The sequence below is a fragment of the Hyalella azteca genome, unplaced genomic scaffold, assembly GCF_000764305.2.
Source record: "Hyalella azteca isolate HAZT.00-mixed unplaced genomic scaffold, Hazt_2.0.2 contig8593, whole genome shotgun sequence".
Lineage (NCBI taxonomy): Eukaryota > Metazoa > Arthropoda > Malacostraca > Amphipoda > Hyalellidae > Hyalella > Hyalella azteca.
Window position 1 is genome coordinate 196,637 of NW_025938682.1, and position 27,832 is coordinate 224,468.

General features: G+C 36.3%; 1 protein-coding gene across 1 annotated transcript in view; it reads right to left on the reverse strand.

The window, feature by feature from the left end:
• The window catches only part of LOC108674281 (girdin), a 123,961-nt gene that overhangs the window by 19,730 nt on the left and 76,399 nt on the right, over nucleotides 1–27,832 (reverse strand). Inside the window, exons 5-10 of the mRNA XM_047881685.1 lie at nucleotides 14,851–14,982; nucleotides 14,242–14,381; nucleotides 2,400–2,481; nucleotides 1,526–1,704; nucleotides 1,008–1,134; nucleotides 151–316 (exon numbers count right to left, since the gene is read on the reverse strand). Coding sequence (XP_047737641.1) covers nucleotides 151–316; nucleotides 1,008–1,134; nucleotides 1,526–1,704; nucleotides 2,400–2,481; nucleotides 14,242–14,381; nucleotides 14,851–14,982 — 826 coding nt within the window. The remainder of the gene's footprint in view (nucleotides 1–150; nucleotides 317–1,007; nucleotides 1,135–1,525; nucleotides 1,705–2,399; nucleotides 2,482–14,241; nucleotides 14,382–14,850; nucleotides 14,983–27,832) is intronic.

The following is a 27,832-nucleotide window of genomic DNA, read 5'->3' on the forward strand; positions in this document are numbered from 1 at the left end:
GAATATCTTAAACAATAACAAGCGATAAACAGCGAAGAACTATATAATTTAGCTCACTTTTGAGATCTGATACTTCAAGTATCAATACTTAATAACTAGACTTCAAATATCAAGATTTATTAACACAAAACTTATAGTAATAGAGCTGACTGTTAAGGTCGGAGCTGATGCTGATGCCGTTGGTGGTTGCCGTCTTGAGCCTGTCTATCTGCGCTACGAGCGTCGTGGACTCGTTGAGGGAGTTACGTGCGCTCATCTGCAGCTGAGCGTTCTCTTCCATCAGCTCCTGCAACTGCTCTCGGTCACGCTCACGCTCCTGCAATTAGTTTTGAAAGAGTCAATTATTGTGATTAATTATTTTATGCGTCTTTTTAACAATATTAATGACTACTTTTACCTACTGTTACAATATAGCCTACCAACTGTTCAAAATGCTTCCGCTCCTGCAATAATTTTCAATTGCTTAGTATCACGATTTGCTTAGAATCAAGACTGTTATAACTATATCAATTTTTTACCGATAGCAGTGGATTAGGGATTAGTTTCAAAATAGGGATTAGTTTCAAGCTTTTGGGATTAGTCTCATGTGTTTATTATTGTGACTAAATTTTATTCAATTCAGATTTAATTCTAAATTAAATATTTAATTTTACCAATAATTAAATTATTAATTATTGGCTAAATTAAGAGCTACTTTCGTAGACGCTAGTGCCTGAAAACTGTTCGACAGACTTGAACAGACTGGCATTAGTTTGCAAGTTCATTGAAGGCTTTCATATAGCATTTTGTGTTACAAATATTCCTAGTGACATTAAACCATTTTTCTTATATTAAAAATCACGAACAGGCTTATAAATACAAATGGCATCATCGACTGCTAATTTCTTTAACAAAGAGTCGGCGAAATTTTTATGCTTCGACAAGTGTTGCAATTACGACTACTGGACCTCCCATTTCTCGAATTAGTTCAATTGTTCATCTATTATTATAATTTTAATTTAACTCACCAAGTTGATTTGGTTAATATTCTGCTTGAGTGTCAAGATTTTGTTCTCCAGTTCCAAAATTTGCTCGCTTCTTTTCCTCGAGGTCTCGAGTTGCTGCTCCAACATGTCCTTCGTCTCTGACAACATTCTGTCGAGAAATGAGGGTTGATGGTTCAACATTTATAGTGGTGATCACTCACGTGTAAAATGATTTGATAATATTGGTTCGCTTATCCGTAGAAATAAAATTTTATACAATATTTAGGCCTGTAAAGAAATCGAACCGGTGAACATAAATCTTCATTAAACTGAGAAATCGTTACAGAGTAAATAAGAAGTATAGAATTTACGTTAGATTAATAAACATCTTTGTCTTTCTCATTGAAACAATGAAGTGAAATAAAAATCTAAAAAGACCTGAAAAAAAAATTATTTCGAAAAGCTCGCAAAACATTCTAACAGAAAAACCATTCCACGAAACAAAAACAACAATAAACTACTTAAAAAAAGCATGCGTCTCCTCCTCAAAATCGCCTTACTTGTTATCCTCTCTGAGCTCCTGGACACGAGTCTTATAGAACTGAATATCTGCCATCTTGTCCTTATATTTGGCCACCTCGGCCTCGAGCGTGTCCACCCTGGCAGCGCGCTCGCGTAGGATGTCAGACTCGTCGCGCCAGGCCCGCGCTGCACGAGCGTCCTGAACCAGCTCCACGTTCTGCGGGGTCACGCGCATCATGGAAGATAATCTTGATATGAGGTGACTACATTAACCTTATCAGCACAATAATGAATTAATGTGTCACGTGCATACGATTTTAATCTCTATTAATGTGTGACACGCGCTATTTAGCCTAACATGTGTGTCACACTCATGAAACGTTAATTAACCTTAAAAAATAAGGTTAAACAATAATTAATAAAATCAATTTTTTTTTGTTGGAATGGTGAGTGTGGGAGGCCTTTTTTTTAAAAAAAATTAATAAATAACCTAATCAGCTGGACACAATAATAAATTAAAATGTCACATGCATACAACCTCTTGAGTGTATGACACGCACAACATTAGCCTAACATTTGTGTCACACGATGTTGCGTTGAGTGCACTAGTATCCTTAACATTCCTTAGGGCATATTATTATATATGGCAAGTCAAAACCCCTGGCCAAAATGGCCTCAACGTTCCAAGGCTGGTTTTGGAGGCTATATGTTGCCATCAATCACCAATCATCAGCTCATTGTTTGATGCTCTATCAAAAATTAAAATATGACCATTTAGAGAAGAATAGTGACTCAGTTATATTGCTGATATTTAAGCTGGAAGAGCGCTATCTTATAGCACGTACGATAGTTATATATATAAGTCTATAACTTAACATATATAAAGACGATCAATATAATTAAATACCATACCTCCTGCTTCACTTTGTTGAGACTCGACTTGAGCTGCTCCAGCTCCTCCTTGAGCTCCGACGCTTGCTCGCATTTTTCGTCACTGAAATAATAAGTTGAATAAAGTAATGTCACACTCGACAATACTGTAATGTAATGTTCCTGCGAAAATATCGTCACTGAAATAATAAGTTGAATAAAGTAATGTCAAACTCGAAATTTCCTGCGAAAAAATAAAGTTTAGGAACATGAAAGTCGAAATTTAATGCAGGCAGATTGGGACCTTCCAAGCTTAAGTATAACTAAGTAGCATACAATAAATTGAAAGCTATTACCAACTTCATCCCATTATGGTGGATTAATTAATTAATTATGGTGAAATATTGAATTTACTAGATAATTCTCGTTTTCCAGCGTAAATACTGGAAACTGTAAGATGTAGTGTAAAGAAAAGATTTCTCAACGGTTGAAATATGGCGCGAAGTGCGATATCTTAACATGAACATTTGGAGTTTAATGAGCTCCTCCAATTTTTCAATAATTACGCGAAAAAATGCGTAAAAGGTCAGTTCAAATTCACCTGCAAAATTGAACAAAATGGGAAGAAACTTTGCTACTACTAGAACGCCACAATTTCATATGCACTAACAACAGACATAAAGCTTAATTGGCACATAAGTTTAAAATTTATTTATATGTAAAAACATTTCATCCTGAATCCAGCAAAACAAATATAATTATAAACCTGAGACTAAAATTCGGATAAATTTTCTGCAGCGTAGAGGAATTTTCGGCATAGAATTTTTCAGCAGTGCGTTCGATTTTCGCAAAAATTCATTTTCGTTCGCCAATTAGTATCATTATAAGATGACATGAATTTATTCGAAAGTAATTTGAAAGGCTAATCACTTAGTCAAAATGTCACCATGCATTCAAATCAGAAACGGCGGCACAGTACGAGATCTGAGAAGTTAGCAAAAAAATTAATTTCATGGTAAACTAATGAAAGGAAACCTATACGAATTGTAGGCAATTGAAACAGCCAATCACAGTCCTGCTAGGTAGTGAACGAACCAATCAGCACAAAAAAAATTGAATCGCCCTTCAAAGCCACGCTTCGAGTCATTACCTTCGTTAAACGTCATTACCTACAGTCGGTAACATCGGTAACAATTCTGTTACAGTCAAGGCAACGAGTGAGGCTGACAAACCATGAAAAATGTAACGCTAAGAGAAACATTCAAAGAATTTATTTAGATAACGTGTTCAATTACCTATTTGGGAGGGAATTCAGCAATGTCTTCGTTCATTAAAGTTAAACTGCCAGTTATCAAATTGGTCAAATTGGTATTTACTAATGAATTGAAATAAATTTATAATAACCAATTGTAAAGGAAAACTGAACTCAATATGCTGGGTTCGTAAAAAACGAAGCAATAGAAAAAAATCCAATGAAAGCAAAAACTCTGACCCAAACCACCATAATTGATTTTAATAATCGACAAATGGACACTGAGCGGGTAGATTAAAGTCTACTCTGTTTCAATGTGAAACATAAAAATGATCTAGAGTTAATTGTTAATCAAAAGTAAAAAGAAAAAATGGAAAGATAGAAAAAATTAAACTCTGTTTCAGTGTGAATTATAAAACTGATCGGGAGTTAATTGTTCATTAAATATGTTAATACCAGCAATAACCTTCCACGCAATCAACGCTATTGAAGTGACCGTGAAAGGTTTCATTGATCCCATAAGAGGCCATTTGGGTCTGAAGGCCTATATAAATTATGCCTATATTGTATCACGAACAGCAGTGAACTAGATTATTTCTCAATTACAACACTTTTCTTTAACTTCACTTCTTGTTGTCTGCTACAAATATTATAATCGATATTTAACACACTTCTAATTGTCCAATCGATCTGAAATTTTGCACACACGCGTAAAGGCAGAGACAATGCTTGAATCAATTGACAGAATAAATAATTTTAAAAAGTTAAGAAAAATTTTGCTTTAAATAAAAAATATTTTTAAATATTTACAAATAAAATTAAAAATTCATTGTACATGTGTAACATCGGAGAGAATGGCCTCTTTGGAAGTGTTGTCTTAAGAAATTAATTTTTAAACGCATTTTATTTTATATTACAATTAGTGGAAAAGCAAAAAAAAACATGTAAAATATTTATGGTAACAGTCATATCACTGTTATTTATTGAATAATCAATGTTGCATTAAATGTTTTCTATTTGAATAAACGTCAAGTAAACGTAGTTTTAACATTGTTTGCCTGTCGCGAAATTTAAAACTATTACTAGAAGAAAAAAATGCGGTTTAAGGAAACCTGAAATTGTGGACCTTCATTATAAGTATAGACTTATACTAGTTCATTTATTAATAGGCTTATATTTATCTATCAATAAAATAACTGAACTGATACGAAAAACACACCGTAGTATTTCCATGCACCGATTTCGTGATTAGTATTATAATTGATATCGCGATTGGAATCGCTTTCGATGTCGAAGTTGATATCATCAATGATATGGCAAGCCGTATCATAATCAATTATAATTACGTGATTATTATCGAGAGGTCAATTGGTGATATTTTATAGTTTTTTTACTTCATTTCAAACTAATACGAAAAATAAACAACATATTGGTTCCTTAAGTGCTTCAGAGTGATAAAAGTACCCCACTTTAATTTTTTCATTTACCAAAAAGACAGAAAATGGACGACCTTTGAAATTCGGACTACATCAAATATTTCGATATCAAGCTACAAACAACTGTAGTATATGATTTGCATGAATCATACTCAACTGTATGATTTTTCAGAAAGTTTATGTTTAATGTAGCGTACATGCAGAATGCTTATGCAATGCTAATTACAAAATGACTTTGATACTTCAAGTGATTTAAATTGCACGAAATCTAGTCCTATATATGGTACGATATCATAATACAATCAACAGGTCAACATCGAAACGCAGGGTTAGAATTTTGTTAAAATAATAATAATAATATAAGTTGTACGGAATTCTAACAGCGCGTCGAAAAGAATACAAGGTCTTAGAAGTTATAAATTCATCTATTTTAAACCCGTCATATTTGTTAGCAATTATGTTCGTATCAGAAAAATTATCCACAACCCTTCATTTAATTATTGTGACAGGGAGGCTAGCTTCCCAGAACTTAATTGAGCGCAAAACAACGGGTCCAAATCCTGCACGCTTTGCAAGACCTGCAGCAATTGTCTGAAGGCATTTCCTGCACCCATGCAAGCGTAACCTCGTCCGCAACTTGAATCCATGTGTCACTCACGGATCTCCGGGACGTAACGAACCTCTTGAAATATCAGCCCACATCTCAACATCAAGATTCGAAGTTTAATCGCTAAATAAGTAACTAGTTTAGAAATTTGTGAATTATTTGCGATGGTTTACCTGGTAAGTAAACAGGGAGCCGTTAAATTTATCGAATTTGTGAGAATACCGAAAATGCGCTACCGAGGAAGATAATTTGTCACATAATCACTAGGAAGAGAAAAGACTACAACATTAATGCGAAATAAAACAAAATTCGAAGCCCATTTTCCGAAAATTCGAAGCCCATTCTCCCATATTTAAAAGAAAATTAAATCACAAATACTAGATCATATCACTTATTTTATGATGGATTCAAATCAAATAGAATCTCACCATTTTTTAAAGCTGTTGATGATAGTGTCAGTTACGGTTATGTTTAACGCTAAACATATGAAGTGAATAAGCTTTTCACTAGATATTAATTTCTTATTTCATTACTCCAACTATATTTTCCAGGATTAAGCAAGCCGCCGCGAGCACAAAAAAAACGAATTTTCCTCACGAACATCAATGTTTCAACACATCCTTAGCAAGAACACTTATAGCAGCAGCTCGATGGCAACGGCCAAGCGGAAAGAAGTCGTCTACATGGCGGCCGCGGATCTCAAGTCGTCTAGTCACAACCGGCGGAGTTGTACGGTAAATCGCAGAGCTTCACGAGCATGACGCCAAAAAATCTTCATAATTAGAGACACGAGCATCAAGACAAATAAAAGCAAATAGAGTTGATGCATGGAGTATATTGACCTCTAGTGCTCATTAACCTCTGTAGAAACATTTTCGAAGATAATATGTTGATAAACAAATGTCGTGTTAAATATTCAACAGTCTTGTTAGACGTGCATTTCACGCGTATAATCCTCATGTCTTACATTCATAAATAAAAACAAGATTCTAACCTATAATATAAGAAGCCGAATCCGTAGTCGGATATAATTACACGAAGAAATTTCTTGAAATCACAACATGAGCAACTGATGGCGTGGTCACCAGATGGCGCAGCTTACAATGAAAGCTAACGAGCAAGACCACACAGTCTCGAATTGCTTAGCCGCGAGCGTCTTATAATACCGCATCTGTACATGGGAATGTTACCGACACAATAGCTGACATAGAATTGTTCGTGAAATAACTACGCGCAGTTACAGTTAACTGAGAGACGAAGGATAAAATAGTGCAAACAAAAAACAAAAACATTAGCTCAGATAGAACTGTTCGTGGAAAAAAATACTGCTGCAAACAAAGGATGAAATAGTGCAAACAAAAAACAAGAAGAATAGCTCAGATAGAACTGTTCGTGAAAATAACTACGCGCAGTTACACTAAACTGAGACACGAAAGATAAAATAGTGTAAACACAAGACAAAATCAATAGCTAGCTGAGATAGAACTGATCGTGAGTATTCCTACACGCCTTTACCAAAAAACTGAAAGATGCCTTATAAAACAGTGCTGGCATAAGGCAAGAACAAAGTTAGAATTTAAATTGCAATCAAAATTCCATTTCAATCGCACAACACGTTTGTCAGGCAAAAGTAACAAACCCTCAAGAAGGAAATGGGATGTGGGAAGAAGCCGGCAATTAAAGTGAGCAGGACAACCTAAAAGCAGGGAAGACGAGCGAACTCGCCAGTCTGGGTGGCGAGAGGCTCAGTTTGTTGCGAGTAAACTCAAGATACATAAATTGAGAAGAAGAAAATAAATTGAATAAATGTATATAACAATCAGTCGTGGTCTAATCATACGTGGTCAGAAAATAAGTAATTTCACCGGAAATTATGACTTTTTCATTTATTCAGAAGCAGGTACTGAAAGATATAATTCATGGAAATTGCAATCAAATAGTCACAATCATCAACTTCGTGGGGATTTTGGCTTGGCTCTGCAAGTTCATCATGGATGCAGGTAAATCAAGGAGACCTGCAATAATTAAAAGTTTGTACAGGTGCATCATTGAACCAAGGCTCCCGTCACTGAGCTCATTGACGACATCAGCAGCGAAGGAAGTCGCTCGTTACCTCAGCCGCTCGAGAAGAACAGCCCCAGGCCTTCATACTCACAAAGACAACAAGTTCAGGGGTAACTACCAAGCGAAAACAGCACACGCACAAAAAACACCATACAAGTAACTACACGCGAAAACACTGATAAATATCACGCGAAAACAGAGGTGCTTACCACGCGAAAACAGCACATCGCACAAAAAACACCATATAAGTAACTACACGCGAAAACACTGATAAATATCACGCGAAAACAGAAGTGCTTACCACGCGAAAACAGCACATCGCACAAAAAACACCATATAAGTAATTACACGCGAAAACACTGACAAATATCACGCGAAAACAGTGGTGCTTACCACGCGAAAACAGCACACGCATCCACACGGGACAAGCTCAGAGGAGAATACCACGCGAAAACAGTAAAATCTACGATAGAAATATCAGCATCGAATCTGCAAGGTCAAATCTTCAATCATCCAGGTCACCGACATGACTGATTTTTTACAGTATCAAATTCAGGACTATAGACGGCAATATCCAAATAAATTCATTGGCTAAGATCGAAGCGGGAATTATCTAAGTAACTGAAGATCAATCGCCGTCGCCGCTTGAGAAAAGAGAATTTACCTAAATTGAGGGCGTAAGAAATCAAGTGGTTACATACGTAAACGTGTCATACGCGCAAAATTGAAGCAGAAATTCTTCAGATATGTTCTAAAATGTAAAAATATTTACAACAATACACGAACCAATCGAAAAGTAAACAACTCGATAAAACTGGTTTTCAGGCACCGCGGTAGTGAATAATTGAGGCATTTTAAATCTTTGTACTCGCAATACATTCATCTGTGAGGATACACAATACATTAACTCGAACAAAAGTGGGAAGCGATTAGCATACCGACACAATTATTAATAATAATGCCATTCATAATAAACATTCCAACGCGGATAGTCCGTAAATTTCTATCGGGACGACTTTAATTATTAATTATTAATGCAAATTAATAATTAATAATAATTTGAGCTTTTATTAATGTTAAAGTATTAGCAGTGCAATAGTACAAGCGAAACCATAACACATTATTTCGCAGTGGTTTTGATTTATTTTTATAACAACACAAAATTCTGTCGGTTTGGTGCATAGCAGCGTATTCACTTTCATGTACAGTTGGAAATAATTATGTATAACAGCAACATATACCTGCACGCATGCATAAAGAATGCAAGTTTAGGCATAAAAATTCAATGATTTGAGTTGAAAATCGGATTTGAGTAATTGGTTTTGATGAAGACAATTGCATCTCATTGCCATTTAAAAATTAAACTGAACGTATTTCGTAAAAAAAAAACGATTTCAGTAAGCAAAGTATTAGTGGTACTTTCAAAATACTGATTTTTTTAAAATCCTAATAGGATTTTAAATCCTAATTGTTCATCAAAATCCCTTCTTGGAACGGAAAAATTACACGATAGTTTACGGCACTCTTTCTCCTCGACAAGCGATACGCTAAGTGCAGTTCACAAACAAAAATTATCATCGCGAGTGCATCATATGCTCCATCTGGTCATAATTATATACAGTATTGTGGAGGAAAATGTCATCATTGCAAGTAATTCACCATCATATATTTAAAACAGTCATCATTGCAAGCAATTCACCATCATATATTTAAAACAGTCATCATTGCAAGTAATTCACCATCATATATTTAAAACAGTCATCATTGCAAGCAATTCACCATCATATTTTTAAAACATAGTCATCATTGCAAGCAATTCACCATCATATATTTAAAACATAGTCACCATTGCAAGCAATTCACCATCATATATTTAAAACATAATCATCACTGCAAGAAATCGTGAGTAATTCGTTCTCATTTGAGAGATAAGCATAAATGATCAATGATGAGGGCAAATGATCATTGATGAACGACGCCGAGTTCGTGGCTGCACTGATAATCTGTACAACGAGGCAGATTTTCTCTATTCGCCAGGTTCACAAAAGGCAGGAAATTCGTTCTTTTCAGTCGCAGAGCCGACGCTTCCGTCACAAACTTCTTGCCTGCTGTTCTAAAGGAACTCGACTGTGAGAAGACCGAGTATATTTGAAGCTACTTATATTGTGCAGTGAAAAAAACTTATTGCCAGAACGTTACCACAGTTTTATTGAATATAAGTTCGCGCATTCATATTAGTTTAGATAAAAACAAATAAACACTGTTTTCCCTATTAAATACACACATTTCTATTCAAAAGCCTTAATTTTAATTTGCGTAAGTTATTTTATGAGCGCGATATCAAATTATATCGAAAAAACGAGGAATATCAAGAATTCGATGAGCAAAGACTTGGATAGCCTTTATTCAATCAGCTAGCGACTTGAACAGAGACTGAGGGTGGAAATCTCTTCGATAAAGTCTTAAGTGAGCGTGAATGTACGTGATATTCAAAGAAGTTACTGTAGAAGAATGCTTGTAGACTGACAAGTGAACGCATGGGGAGACGAAGTTTGAAGCAAAGCTACAATCATTTGGAGGAAAAGTTCAATACAATATAGTCGATGATTGATTATTATTGTAATGAGGACGTTAAATTTTATGTGGCTGGATAGCAAAAAAAATCGTTATAATTTAAGACAATAGTTTATGAATTGAAAAGCAATATTTAATGATTAAGATAAATATTGAGCCTCAATGAAACCTATTAATAACTTAATAATTTAAAACCTTCAAATAACTAGCTTTACTTATAGGGTAATAATTGAATCTCCCACATAAATTAATGGAATACATGAAATAATCCTAATTAAGCAAGCAAAAAAAAAAAAATTCCAGGTTAGACGGCGGCTCTTAACCGTGGCGTTACTGATTAAAAAAAAAAACATGATTTCGGAACGACGATCACTAAATTTTTAAGCAATAAATTGCCGAAGTAATATAACTTTATAACATTTATTTAGAGCCATAAAATTTCAGGAATCTTGATACAGCTAAAAGGATGTTTGGAGCCATAGATAAAATCAATAATTTATTCATTCGAAATCTTTTTCCCATTTCACACCGACACGTTATCATTATAAATTCAAGTCGCCATGCCGCGTTCAATTAATTGATTTGATTGTGCATGCGTCAAATCACCGCACGCATTAAAAAAATCGAACCCCAGCGGCAAGATCAATTTGCAACTCACGTAGGAATAGCGTTATAAAAAGTTCGTTGGCTTTAGTAGTAAAAGGATAAAATTTGCAACTCACGTAGGAATAGCGTTGTAAAAAGTTCGTTGGCTTTAGTAGTAAAAGGATAGTGCGACGCTCCAAAGATCAAGGACGTATAAACAGGCAATGCATCAGCAGACGCCCATACACATGAGCCTTAGCTTTGTGGAACCAATAAGTGAGAATGAATTTTACCAGAATTATTCCCGTATTATTCCCAAGCATGCATGTTCTGAGGATTAAATTTATACCCCCTAAAAATAAGTTACTACTTCCCAAATATAAATTACTAGTTTTATAAATACAAAGCAGCGCAGTTGAAAATTACAGGGTTTAATTGCAAAATTTTGATATTGAGTGAAACCAAAATAATGTGATAAAAACAGAGGAAAATAATTTTTCATAAAAACAACATATTCAAAATTAAAATGACTTTCATACTATCTCAGACAAAAGATTCACTTCTAATTTAATCCAGAATTTTTGAGGATAAATTTTAATTAAATTAACAATTAAATATAGAAATGCCTCTCGTTGCGACGTCGAACGCAAGATTCACTTCTAATTTCCTCCAGAATTACCTACCAGTTTTAAAATAAAGATGAAATTTATAACGCCAACATTTATAACGCTCGGTTTTAATCAGGGACAGCTTCAGCTTCACCCTCATTTTATAACTCCCAGTTCATCAATTCTTATATCAGCATCATTATTACAGTTGAATTCATGAAGCATTGGTAGGAATGCTTTAAAGCCCCAGTAGTGATTAGTCTAGATGTGTTCGACAGTGCGGCTGGTTTCGAGTTTTTAGGCCACGAATATGTTTTACTGTGTAATGATACTTTTATTATATACTCAATTTATCATCTTTATGAAACGTTTTTCAGATTATACTGAATGCGCAATTTTCGTGAAACGTTGTTCAGAGTATGCTCAATGCGTCATCTTCATGTAACGTTTTTCAGCGTATACTCAATGCATCATCTTCATGAAACTTATTCAGAGTATACTCAATGCGTCATCTTCATGTAACGTTTTTCAGAGTATACTCAATGCGTCATCTTCATGTAACGTTTTTCAGAGTATACTCAATATACATAAATACATTTTCAAACATTCACAATTGTGTTTCATTTCATAGTTCTAACCACTCAAAGTTGTAACGCTAAATATTGATGACCCTGTATACTGAATGCGTCATCTTCATGTAACGTTTTTCAGCGTTTACTCAATGCGTCATCTTTATGAAACGTTTTTCAGAGTATACTCAATGCGTCCTTTTTATGCAACGTTTTTCCAGAGTATACTGAATGCGTCATCGTCATGTAACGTTTTTCAGCGTATACTCAATGCGTCATCTTTATGAAACTTTTTCAGAGTATACTCAATGCGTCATCTTCATGAAACGTTTTTCAGAGTTTACTCAATGCGTCATTTTGTGAAAAGATTTTCAGAGTATACTCAATGCGTCATGTTCATTAAACGTTTTTCAAAGCGTACTTTATGCGTCATCTTCATGAAACGTTTCTTTGAGCGTATCTTTATGACGCATTTCCTGCGCAACGCCGGCCAAGCATGACCTGCTCGAATGCTCAAGGCTAAAGCTATCACAGTCTTGCCTGATTTGAAGCTTTAGCTCTTCATTTGCAAAAGAAAATTTCAATCACTATTTTCCCAGTGCAATTCATACCAAAATTATACAGTGAAATGGGCAGTTCAGACCAAAAGCTGACGAGCAACTGGAACCACGAGGTGCTAAAATTAAAAACTTCTGTTGCGCAAATATAAATAGATTATAATAAACGCGTGGTTCACGCAATGAAGTGGAGGCTGCGTAACAATTCAAGGCGAAGGCTGCGTAACAAGACGCAGGTCGCGTAACAAAGCGCAGGCCACGTAACAAGGCGCAGGCCACGTAACAAGGCGCAGGCCGCGTAACAAGGCGCAGGCCGCGTAACAAGGCGCAGGCCGCGTAACAAGACGCAGGCCGCGTAACGAGGCGCAGGCTGCGTAACAAGACGCAGGCCGCGTAACAAGACGCAGGCTGCGTAACAGCACCTGTCGCGTTACGCGGTCACGCGACGCTGTTTCATTACTGGAGCAAAGCTGAGCTATTCAACAGAAACTTTGTAATTTCATTAAAATTCCTTCTATAAAAGGAAACATTTAATGGATTCCATAAAAAAATTCATCTGAAAGGATCCCATGAAATCCTTTCAGTTTGAGTTCTTTGAAAAAATAATGTTAATTATAGGAACCATATATACAAAACTCAACGTCTCATTAATTAGAACTATGACTTTTCTATTCTACGCACTACTCTGCTATATTAACAGAGCAAAGCTGAGCTCTTCACTTGAATTCCTGTGATTTTATTGAGAATTTTAATAATAATATACATTACAGTTTTAGTTTTTGATTACATGACAAGGATTATGGTAAGCTTGGTAACGAAATAAATTTTACATTTTGAGCGTTCGATGATATAATCTTAATTATAATAAGCATAATTTGGGTAGGAATGGAAATCAAAATGAAAGACGTTATTTACCTGGCGGAAATCGCTTTGTATCAAACACGAATTATGTTACCATGAAAATGCTTGAATTCCTAAAATTCAAATGCAGTGAGGGTTACCAGCGAAAAAATATTTCTAGAGAAAAAAGTTGGAGACGAGAAATGGATGACAAGAATTTGGTGAAAGAGAATAATATCTCGAGTGAGATGAAACTTTCCTACATCGTGTAACGATTACCTATGAATCGGTATACATATACTTGCCAGATAGAGGATTTACCCTCATAAATATAGCATAAATAATAACACAAAAGATAAAACAGAATCGAAAACGAAGAGGAATTCAACACTCAAGAAACGAACGGCGGCAATATAAATTAAATTGAGATTGGATGAATATATTAGAATCATAGCGGCATTTTGGAAGCACTCTGACTGCAGTGTGATTTTTATACATTCTGGATACGGAACAGAAAAGTATATTATTACGCAGTAGATAAGTAGAATATTACGCAGTATATATGTAGATTATTATTCAGTAGACGAGTTAGCTTATAACTCAGTAGATATGTAGGTTTTCACGCAGTAGGTTATTACTCAGTAGATATGTAGGTTATCATGCAGTAGGTTATTACTCTGTAGATTATTACTCAGCACATTACTACTCAGTAGATTATTCCTCAGTAGATTATCACTCAGTAGATAGGTAGATTATCACTCAGTAGACAGGCATTTCAAGCCAGCAACTCACTGGTCCTGACGCAGTCGTCTGAGCTGTGCCTTGTGGTCAGCGAGCTGCACGGCGAGGTGGCTGCTGCTGGCGTTCAGAGACTCGGCGTCTGTGCTGTCGTCGCCACTCACGCTCCCTCCACACGCCACTCGCAGCCACTCCTGACAAATTAAGAGAGCTTATCAATACAATTATATTACATAGTTATAATATAATTGTAAATTATGTTACAATTACAGTAAATTGTAATTGTAAAATGTAATACAATTATTTTACATAGTTGTTTCAGTAATTTTAGTTCATTATATGTTGGTTGAAAACATATAGGAGTTCGAAGGTATTGCGAAATTTAGTCGAATAAAATGAAGGCCAATGAATCTACGCACAGTAATTCAAAAGTCGTTTGAGTCGATGAATTAATTATTGTATCCACGTACGTTCAAATATGTACAATTACGCATACATCTGCCAATATACGTTTTAATAAATGGCGATAGGCAAGTATGATTCAAGTTGCAATGAATATTGCACTTTCAATAGAAACATAATACACGCAATAAAAAATGCTTTAAATAGGCATATTCATTCATAGGGCAGACGCTACACTCACCAGGCAGACGCAACACTCACCAGGCAGACGCTAGCAGTTAGTCTGGTGAGGTGGGCGACTAGCAGACGGAAGGCTTCGTTCAAGCGACCCTCAGGCACGCCTTCCACGGAACTCCACTCCGAGGGCCAAACGCTCTCAGGGTTGTCCGTGACCTGCCGACGGACAGGAGAAGATATCTTTAGTTATTACCAGTTAGTTATTAGTGCACTACTAGTTAGTAGTGCACTAAGTAGTAGTGTACTAGGTAGTAGTGTACTAGGTAGTAGTGTAAGTAGTAGTGCACTAGGTAGTAGCGTAAGTAGTAGTGCACTAGGTAGTAGTGTTAAGTAGTAGTGTACTAGTAGTAGTGCACTAACAGCGACTACTAGTTAGTAGTGCACTACCAGTTAAGGTAGTGCAAGACGTGACTGCGTCACAAGAACTGGAACAAGTTAGGAGTGTTTGTAGATTGTTTTGGGATTGATAATGCTTTCTGTACGACAAGTAAGGCAAGATCGAAATAATCGGTTCAATATATCAAAATCATCAATACATCAATTACATCATTCATTCAAAAATACGTCAGTTTCATTTGGTGAGTATAAGCCAGATAACTTGTTTCTTAATAAGCTTATAAGCCACTTAATTAATCAGAAATACGCTAACAAGCTTCATCATGCGTATTTTTCTTGTAATCGACAGTTACTACTTGAATTCCAGCAGCAGAATAATTTTTAAAAAATATCGATAACATCTGACATAACTTTTAGTCAAAATTGATTCAAAATTAAAGGCAGGTTTTTGTAACTAACTATTAAATATCCCCAAATAAAAATTGCAACCGTTTTGCGGAATAGCAATTTGAATAATTAATACACGCAAGCACTATGGAACACGATTTAGACGGAAATCAGTTAAATCGAATAATACTTCACAAAATTTACAAGCAAAGCGACGCAAGGCCTCTCAAATTGTAAATAATTTGAGAGAAACAACTGAATTTCCTTCAAATTGGTAACAATGAACAGAGAACCTTGGCGAACTAACAACGATTGATGAGGCTTAACTCAAAAGGACGACGAAAAATATCGCATTTCAGGGCACGAGAGAAAAAAACCGTTCCAGGCCATTAATTTGATACATGACATGAACAGAAAGTTGTGAACAAAACTGCTTGTTGTTGACGTTTTTAGTCGGGTAAAAAATATAGCTAGTATTTCATTTACGTAAGGGAAAACAGAATGGAAATGTTATTGGGCATTAAACATTTATTTCTTTATTTTTTACAGAGCTATTGTAATTAAGTACTGTACGTTATTTATGTAGGGGAGTACAAATTTTTGAGAAATAAAGAATATCTTCATTAAGGACATTGCTGAGATCTACTTTATCTCGAGACTTTAAAGTCAAACCTTCAAGACAAAGAGTCAAGCACGAGTGACTGCGCGAACAACAGACTTCGTTTTTCTATGGGGGCCGGCAGGACGATAAGTAAATTTCTCGTAGACAAAGATTCGAGAAAGAATGTGCATTAATTCGAAAAAATATAAGGATTTTTTCAACTAAAATAGGACATTCAGTAGATTATCCGGATTCAATAAATTAATGCACCAGAGTAAACAAACGTAAAAAATGAAAAGAGGAAAATCAAGAACTGTGCAGTAGATGTAACCATTAATTTTTTCGAAAAGAGAAACGAAGCTGCATGCATGACCTAATTTCAAATCGGTAATTTTTACGACATGTTTTGTACAGGTGAATCCCTCCAAACTGTAATTGAATGACAATACGGTATCGGAGATCTTGCGAAATATCATCCAACCGAAAAACAACAACAGCCAAGTTCCAATTGAAAAATAAACGTAGACACTCACTATCCACCTAAAAATCCAACAATGAAATTACAGAGAAAAACTATTTAACAGAATAGAGGAAATAACAAGGAACAAACAACAAGAATTAAGTGACCAAAGCTCATGTTGAAGTGGAAATAGATTTATAGTGAAACGCGCACTGAGACGATATAACGCAGCTACGCTGGGAACTGCAACGCGTTTTAAGTAGTTATCCTCGTATCAATGCGGATGCTCAGGCATTAGAGGTGAGTCTCGATGTTTCTGCTACCCAATCTGTTCAATTACCGAATGACGGTTTACATGCAAGTAATGGTTTCTTGTTCATTTCAGAAGCGTGGCAAGCAGTGTACATTACAGTGGCGGAAATGGCTATACGACCACCCGGTTTTTTCTTGATATTTTTTCTTGCACAAAAAAAAATACTGGATTCCAATTACACGGGGCTAAACTACGTTTAAAAACGGTTCCAACGCTATACGAAAAAATAAATTTTTCAAATATATATGAGAAGAAATGATGAAATTTAGAAAAACCTAGGTGGAAATGGTTATAAGACCATGATGGGATTTTCTTTATTTTAGTATCTTTCTATAATATTTTCACGTTAAAAAGTACAGCAACATAAAGATTATCCTGATTTTCGCCATTTAGGGTACTTCTGGTGTAGTTTAGTGTTTAATATTTTTTCGAAGATAAATGATGCCAAAGGGAACAAGACTTACAGAGGCCGAGAAGCCGCAGATTGCATGTGGCCTTTGCGAAATACGGTAGAAGCCAACGGGACATTGCAAAGGAAATAAAACGATCAAAAACCAATGTACAATCATTTTTTGCTAATTCGGACGGCTACGGATCAAAAATGCACCCTAGCTAGACCATCTCCAAAATTAACCGACAGAGATCTTAGGTGACTGTTTTCGGAGGCTTCTAAAGCTGTCGCTACCTCTACTTCTATAAAATTGGCCACTGGAGTTGATGTGACTGCACGACGTATCCGCCAGATATTGCATGACTCTAAGAAATTCAAGTACATGAAGCGGAAAAATGCCCCTATGCTCAAACAAAAGCATGTTATCAACCTACTAAAACTAGCTGAAAAAAATGTGTTTATCGGTGATCGATTATCCTCAGTGATGAAAATTTTGATGGTGAGGGAACATCTTCAGTTCAGTTTTGATGGTCCAGATGGATGGCAATGCTATTGACACCACCTAAACAGTGAGCCTGAATTCTTTTCCAAGCGGCAATCTGGTGTTAGTTCGGTCATGGTTTGGGGGGCGTTCAGCCGAAAGGGAAAATCAACTCTAGCTATTTTACGTTGGAGACAAGATTCAGGGGCATACAAGCACACGCTATTTCACCATCTTCTCCCTTTTGCCGATGAGAAGTATGAGGGATCATATGTTTTCCATCAAGACAATGCTTCGATTCATACTGCAAAGTCAGCAAAAAAGTGGTTCCAAGAGCAGAATATTTCCCTGTTGCTTTGGCTAGTGCTTAGTCCTGACTTCAACCCCATTGAAAACCTGTGGGTCATCATGGCGAGGGATGTTTACCAAAATGAGCGCCAGTTCCAATCTGTGAGTGACCTGAGCACAACTATCCTTCGTTTCTGGAATAAAATTTCTCAAAAAACCCTGAATTGTTTTATAAATCGCATGGGGAGAAGATGCATGGAGGTAATAAAGGCGAAAGGAATTAATTTTGCCTATTACAACAAGTGTATGGGATCCAAAAACGGAAAAACCTATCATAGTCTTATAACAATTTCCACCTAGGTTTTTCTAATTTTCATCATTTCTTCTTGTATATCTGAAAATCTTGTATATCTATCGCCACTGTAATCACCATGTTCAATCAAAAGCTGGCAGTACACACATTACATATCATAATTCATGGGAACGGAATATAACCTAGTTTAAATACGAGAATGTGAATAATTAGACAAAATAATAATGCTGAAATATCCGTAGAAAAAACCATAACTGAGGACTCACGAACCTGCAATGTGTTTGGCATTTTGTTCCATGATCAAATGTTGTCTTGAGACTCTAGATGCACGTTCAATAATGTTACAAAAACAACAAGTTTTTCACTGTCGACATTTTAATAAATTTTCCATGTAAAAGCCAGATGGAATGTGCGATCACATGAACCTGATGCATTCTTTGTGATTATTTCTTCTAAAAAAGTTTTCAATAAATTAATAATGAAGAAATCAAAACTAATCGTCACAATATCTTCGATATAATTAATTCATAAAATTGTATCAAAAAAGCAAATATAACGGCAAACAAAAATTGCAGTGTCTTGATTTATGGGCCGATTATCTTATAACCGCTAATAATTTTCCATAGACTACTCAGGATTCATTAATAACATAAGCTAGCGGCTTGGCGAACAAAGGCTCAACGATGACGCACAAATAAAGACTGCAAAAAAGATTTTAACCGCAAAGCACCGCATAGCGGCGAGAGGAAGCGAGCGTTTCGCAGAGACGACTATCATTACGAGAGAAAACCTCGCTACTCAATCGGGCACGCCATACGAGCCTCATATCAATAGAAAAATTTGGTTACCATTTAAAAACGCACAATAATTTCGAATGAAATATAATTTTTTACACTTAATTTAGCTATGAAATGAATCGCGTTAGGATTTTTATTAAAAGTATGGTTGTAAATTCAGGTTTCTAAAAAATATTAAAAAAATATATATGGGGATAAATCATTTAGAGGACTAAATTTTCGCAAAGCTCATTCAATAACTAATTAACTACACACCACGCCATTTTCCACAACTGCCCCGAAAAATTCTCTTTTGTGCGAAGTGCGAACTAAATGCCCCTTATAACGTTAAATATTCACATGGTTGAACATAAACACATTCAAATGGACGTGCACCTACTTCGTTTCAACATTATATATGATAATCCAACCTAGCTTGCACGAAAATTTCCGTACCAAATTGACGCCTTACACTCAGAGAAATATTGGGTCACGTTATCCTAAAAGTGACACTTTCCGCACGTAGTACCAATGCGCCCTTTTCCCAGGGGAGAAACTGGGTCAGAGTGATCCAAACAGAGAAAAAATGCATCGCAATTTGGACTAAGTCGGGCACATTTTTCAATAAAATTGAATTATTTTACTTATCTGAAAAACTCTTATCTTGATCCTGATGATCAATTTCATGTTTTTTTTATCGTCGGAAGAGGAAAAAACAATCAATACCAAGTAACCAGTATAAACACAAAGCAGTGATTTTGCCGAGCTTAATATAATTATAATCACGTCCTACGCGAGTAATTCAGCGGCCGCTAAAGGCACAATGCAGCATCACTATTGACAGAAGTTAGTAGTAGACAAGTCCTCAACATGAATGAATTCAGATCTGCGAAGCCTCAATAAGCTGGCATCAATCAGACGCATCCGGAAGCCGTCCATCTGCCAAAAATGAAGCCTTCACTTACCGCGGAGCCCCAATGGGAAGAAGAAAGCTGGCGCTCGAGTACAGAATAATTATCGTAAACATAATTCTGGGTACAAAAGTGACACTTGCGAAGCGAACATAAGTGGTTTAGGAAAGTAAACAAGACCACACGGACTCGCAAGCTGAAGCGCAGGTTGTTGAAGAGCAATTCATTTGGAGACACAAGCGCCTATCAATGCAGCTACATATACGTTCTGCAGCCGTAAAGAGTAACAAGGTGGAAATCGCAGAAGATGATCCACGATAATGTCCAGTTGAGATAAATAACTATGTTTTCGAGACACAAGATTAACACGACTGTCCAAGAACCCTACCTCTTATGAAGAACAACATACGCCAAATCATCGCCAACATAAAAGTCGAATAACTAAATGCATTGACAATGGGGTCCGTCATTTGTTCGATGCCATCTTTAATACTAAGTGATACAAAAATTAAGACACTGAGTATTTCAATAAAATTTATACTGTAACGATATCTTTACTAGTTCTTTTTTTTATTGAGCTTTCAAATAAGGAAGTTTCCGTGAATTACCCTGTATGAAACATGAGCATCTTCCAGTAATATGAGCAATAGTACCAGTAAGTTGCTAATATTGAATCGCATTAAAATTGAATAGTTTTTATATACATTTTCATTCACAATCTTACAAGGTCGACCGTGATATGAGCCTAAAACAAACAAAATTTCCAACTAATTTTCAAAAGAAAATATATCTTAGGATTTGTCGATCAATCTTGTAATAAAATCGTATATATAAACTTATACGAATTAATGTCTCCGTCAGCCGAATGTTTGATAATTCGCAATTTTTCGGACAAGGAAACCTTCCCTTTTTAGTCGTTGTGATCAAATTAAAGTCAATCACAGAGATAAAAGAAGAACACAAAGGGAGGAATTATTGATTCCGCGTACTGGAATCGTCAAGATTACCTTCATGGTAGCAGGATTTTATGAATGAATGAATGGCACACACCAAGAACCGTCATAATCAATACAGCATCAATAGCCGGAAGGGGAGATCGTCTTCCGGCGACGCTGGTAAACAAATGAAAATTCGTACATCCGCCGACAATCAAAACTCGGCTTTGTATCCGAACCCGGAATCTGACAACACAACAAAGCGTTTTGATCATATTACTTGATCAAAGAATAATTAGAGCTATAAAACAATGTTGTTTGTCTATTGTGACTGCAAGAACAGTTGGCACACTCAAATTGGAGCTTCACAGAATTGGTTATGAGTGTTATTTGCAAATACTCATTGTAGACTTTCTTTAGGAGGCTCAAAAATGCACTCAGGGTGCAGTAATGTACCCTGACTTAATTTGAAGTCACTATAATTTTAAAAGGAATGAGCTAAACATATCCAAATACTCTCGCTAAATTTCGACTTTGAATGCGTTTTAATTTCGTAAAGAATGCCAAAAAATTCCTAAAATACAGTATTTAATAAATTACATCAAAACTTGCCAACGAACACGGCTGTTATTATTGATCATTTAAAACTCATGCTCTAAATAGATACATACGATAGAAATATACACGATAAAATGATTATTACGACAGATAAATTAGTAGTACATATAAGAATTTAATCACATCAACCGAATAATACAGCCTGATCGAGAGAATCGTGCGATCGTGGGTTCTCTAGATTTCCTCTACGGGAGGAGAGGAAGCCACCAGGATACATAAAACTGAAATTAATAGCTTTCTATTATTTAATTATCTATCACAATTAGTGTATTACTCAGTACGGAAGGTTGATGTGTAGAACGCAACTCATAATCACCGATAATGTGCACTTTTGTCTGTTATTTTGCCTGTCTTCCCTACTCAATCCCACTATGGATTAGGAGTATACTTATGAACATTATCAAAAATTTTATGTGTCAATTAAATGCTACGAATTTTTCCGTTTTATCGGCGGGACAAGAATTTTAGCAAACTGAGCCAGATAAAAAGTGAATAGATGCATTTACGTACATATGAACATAATGCTTGGTATATATTACCGCATAAACTATGATTTTTACTAAGTATTTTCAACATATTGATTCATTTTTATTCCTGTCATTTAAACTTTTTCCTTGACAAAATGAAAGTACTCTAACAAAATATAACAGAAAAGCTGAATACGCATCAAGTAGCTGAAATATTTCTAACTTTATAATTAATATGTACTATTGGAATTCGAAGTAAAAGTAATCCCCTGTTTAAACGTTACTGGAAAATTCTGTTATATGCACGCAACTGATTTTGAGAAGAAGATCTCGCGCCAGGCGGCGGTTGAGGCCGCGGCGACTACGGCAGGCGCCGGTTGAGGCACACGACAGGCGCCGGTTGAGGCACACGACAGGAGCCGGTTGAGGCACACGACAGGCGCCGCTTGAGGCACCCGACAGGCGCCGGCTGAGGCACACGACAGGCGCTGGTTGAGGCACACGACAGGCGCCGGTTGAGGCACACGACAGGCGCTGGTTGAGGCACACGACAGGCGCCGGTTGAGGCATACGACAGGCGCCGGTTGAGGCACACGACCGGCGCGGGTTGAGGCACACGACAGGCGCTGGTTGAGGCACACAACAGGCGCTGGTTGAGGCACACGACAGGCGCCGGTTGAGGCACACGACAACGACAGGCGCCGGTTTAGGCATACGACAGGCGCCGGTTGAGGCACTCGACCGGCGCGGGTTGAGGCACACGACAGGCGCTGGTTGAGGCACACGACAGGCGCCGGTTGAGGCACACGACAGGCGCTGGTTGAGGCACACGACAGGGGCCGGTTGAGGCACACGACAGGCGCCGGTTGAGGCACACGACAGGGGCCGGTTGAGGCCCGCTTTCTCTATCCAGTGAAGCGGCAGCGGCTCCCGGGCCGTGAATCTCGATCGCGTGAAAGTTCAGCGAGGAGGCAAAACTTCACGCGCGGTGCAAGGACGAACGTCGATCACTTGCCTTCCCGGCGCTCATTATTGATAATTTCAGTACAACAAGAATTTAAAAGAAGAGAAAACGCCAAGCATTTTAACTGCACATCTTTAATGAAAACGTTTCGGAGACCAGCTCTTTCATCGGTTCAACTGATAATAGAGCTGGTCTCTAAAATTCAACTGATGATAGAGCTGGTCTCTAAAATGCAACTGATGATAATAGAGCTGAGCTGGTCTCTAAAATTCAACTGATGATAGAGCTGGTCTCTAAAATTCAACTGATGATAGAGCTGATCTCTAAAATTCAACTGATGATAGAGCTGGCGTCTAAAACATTTTCGTTTACGATATGCAGGTAAACTTGCCTAGCGTTTTCTTCACTTTTAAATTATGTTGATTTAATGAGGCTAATGATATGAGTACTTTCTATGCTTTTCCAAATACATTCGATTCTTTCTCTAAGGGATAACGATGCAATCATTCCGGCACAATATTTATAGTTTCTTACCTTAAAATGTGAAAATTTAACTATGCTGGTAGTACCTAATTACAGGGGAAAAGAGCTTTGTAAATCGTGCACTAATCGCTAAAAATTTGCAACAAAATTAATAAGAAGTTGCACATGAGACTTCAAAATAAGAAGTTTTCGATTCCACAGGCTTTTTCTTAAAAAAATAACATGGCGGGCAAATGACAATACCTTTGCATCGCCTAATTTATTCGTGTTAATTAGAGGATTTTTGTAAATTTCATATTTCTTTTGGATTTACATACAATTTTTTAAAGTTGAAGAATAATTTGAATAATTATACATCATGGCGACCAGGTGAACTACTAATTCTGTCAATTAATAACTGAATAATTCATACGGATACTTGAAAATTTCCTTCACAAGAATAAGTTGATCGGCAGCCACAGAAGCGATGAATTTTCGATTAGAAATTGAAGCTAAAAACAAAAATTACAGGATTGACTCGTTTTTTAACAAGTATAATTCATATTGGCACTTGATCTAGGCATCTTATTTCGACAAGTTTTTAGCCTCGTTATAAAATACCTTACTGATTCAAGTACTTTAAGAAGACAAACACAATAAGACAACGAGAGCTGCAATTATTTGATAGTAAAAAAATTAGAATGCCTTTACAGGAAAGTAAAACTAAAAATCGTGGATTTAGACTTTCGAGGCGACGAGAAATACAATACATTTAAGACGCAATCTCGTACCCACACAGGCTGTGGTGAAAGTCAAATTGCAATAATAAAAAAAAACTTCTCAATAAACAGGAAGCTCTGTGAACACAAAGCGCCTCGCTCCAGAGCATCTCTTTTGTTCACACATTTAATTATGTACGCATGTACACAAAATCTTGGCGTGCACATACAACACACACACGAACACAAATCTCTCACAATATGCACTCACCCCGACACAAATCTAGGGGACCACTCGATCACACAACCATATTTTATGATGTTTATGCACAGAAAATATTGGTGTGCACACACATGAAAATAAACACTTTATTTTGAATAACTGGTGTGCACATACACACTTGATGGATGAACACGTCGACACAATCTTGGTGGATAGACACGCACACAGATTCTTTCCACCTATACACACGTTAACCAAAATTGTATATACGCTGTATTACAAATTATTGTGAACGTTCCTAATTTTTCCACAAATACAAGAATTCTGTCCGCTCTATATTTCATAACCAATTCAAATATAATATGGTAACTAAACTGTAATAAGCAGTTTGTATCTGAGTTAAAATGCGTTAAAAATTATTAGCGTAAATTTAACACAAGTGGTGCATGCAGTAGCGCATTTATTTCAATGGATGAGCACAGCATGCACGAGAGCTTCATTGTAATGAAGCGAACACACAAGCTTTCTTTCGTGAACAACAAACCTGAGGCACCATTTCAATGTTTTAACTGTACCTGCGAGTGGTAACAAAGGGAATGAGAACTACGCTTTCACGATCAATATAACTATTGTGATGATATCAACCGTGTGTTCAGTGCCAACATTTAGTGGAAATTACGACCAGGAAATAAGCGTTGTGACAAACGGTACGCTAAGTTTATTGCACATGAAAGTTATCTTATGTCAAGAGTAAAAGCATATAAAATTTTTTATGTGGTAACAAATTTACAATACAGTAGCAAATGGAAATAGTTGAATTTATACAGATTTTTTAAAACAACTCTATGTCTATGACTCAAAAAACGAGTTTAGCTGATTTTTCATAAACGGTTTGCGTAATGTTATTTCATGCAGTTTTTCCCGACTTAATATTCCAATTTAGACAACACCAGTACAACTCAAGTTAGTGCAGTTTATTCCGATTGAGATCTTGAACCGCTAGACTCAAGCTAGTGCAGTTTTTTCCGATTGAGATCTTGAACAGCTCGACTCAAGCCAGTGCAGTTTTTTCCGATTGAGATCTTGAACCGCTCGACTCAAGCTCTGTCTCTTATACACATCTAGATGTGTATAAGAGACAGTGATAGAGCTGGTCTCTAAAATTCAACTGATGATAGANATCTTGAACCGCTCGACTCAAGCCAATGCAGTTTTTTCCGATTGATATCTTGAACAGCTCGACGAGATGAAAGGTTGTGATGCTAAATAAATGTGAAGAGGAAGCAGCGATGCCGCAACTGCATGGCAGTCAATCAGGTGCGAGCCTCGCCCGTCGTGACAAGAGAAAGCAATTCAATCAAAATGTCAGAGTTCAACGAAGTCACAATTTGATGAACCAAATTGAGTGCAATAAAGAAAGCACCACAATTAAAGAATAGATTTTATAAGTTCGAGCATGGGTGGAATAAAGGATGGTTACATATTGTGTGGTAATGCTCGTGAGGCAATATTATCGAGACCGGACATGCACAAAGGGATATATTGGATCACGATTTAATAATTTAGTTGAAACCAGAACCAAAAATATCCTTTAAAGATATTAAACAGCAAAATCATTAGAAATCGTTTAACCAGAACTAAAAACATTGAAATACATGAGAAAAAGGTAAAACCATGCAATCTAAACCTTCTAGACCTTGAAAATCTTAAAAACACATAAACGGGGAAATTCAACCTCATACGCACGCGCAACTCGGGAAGCCTCAATAAACACAATGAGGTAAGAAACTAACATGTGATCAGTCAATCATATCGAGGTAGTGGTGTTGCATACACTGAACAACGCGCGACCTCCGAACCACGGCGCATTACGACAGCGAAAATATAAGCCAAGGGTTTTTTTATAAGCCAATAATATAAAAAAAATATTTAAAATAAGAAAGAAAGAAGAAAAAGAAAAGAAAAGAAAAAATATGAAAAAAATAAAAAAAATAGAAATAAAACAAGAAAATATAAGCCAAGGGCTTATATTTCGGTCATCGTAGTGCGAGGCTTACGATCAAACCACATCATTGTGGTTAGGGAGGAGGGGTAATCTACTACCATGTGCTCACTCACGACCAACTAATAATACTAGAAAATGTACATGAATTTTTATTAGACGCTATTTTTAGCATTTGGTTCATCATTATCATCATAACGCGAATAATCACATTGCTCTGAAAATATAAATTAGGAATTGACACGATTTACGCCAATTTATTCAAGTATTACTGCTGTATTTTTGCAATAAAAAATGTTATCCTACTCCGTATAATGCCAATCAACTAAGTATACATTAAAAATTTTCAATATCCGACCAAAAAATAAATAAAATTTGCCTGATTTCACTGCATGAAAACTTAAGCACAGCAAAGCCACGCTCTTCACCGCACAGAAGAAGCAACTACAAAAGCTAGGTGGATGCCCACAAAAGGACCGTCAATTCCACATAAGCGTTGAATGCGGCACGGCATAAAGTTTTCTTCCCATGACGATGAGAGACGAAAAAGGCGCGGGTGATGATAATAATAATGAGGCAAGCGCGGCGCATGTAGAAATATGATTCAGAATAATGAATCGTGATAAAAAAAACAGCTTGTTACACGTATTTACCACCGAAGATGAGTAGAATCATGAAAAATGAGCAAGATAATTTGTAATATGGTGGGGCGTACGAAATTTCCAGTCATTCTATGCGCCGATCTTATTGAATCATTGCAGAAACATGTAAAAAATAGCACAAAACAATCTAACAATCATTAAAATTACTTTCACATCCCCAATTAAGGTTTAAAATATGTGAAACCTTTGCAATAGATCTCACCCGTGACCTACGTGACCTAAGCAAATACTTCCCAGATAACGAACAAGCCAACGTGAAAACCATCTGACTACACGACGGTAATTTTAAGCTAACAAATGCGTTTAATAATACAACATCTTTATTGAACAAAATAGAATACGAAACGTGTACAAGGCAGATAATTGGCTGTAAACGTATCGTAAGACACGAGCTAAAAAACAATGAGCAATAAAAAGAATCGCTCTCTTGCCACCATTAACGCAAAAGAATGCTGGCTGAAATTTTAATTTAAGTTGGTTATGATGGATATAATGTATTGGTTCGTTGCTCGTTGAATACTATAACTAAAAGAAAACATACAGGGGTTAGATAAAATCAGAGAAAAAGATCTGACATTTTTATACCTCTCGTAATTTTTGGACATCCTATAAACAATGAAAACGTGACATTGATATGTTTTATTGTTTATTGTTGATTCTAATTAATATTTTATCATTGAACAGATATTTTTAATAA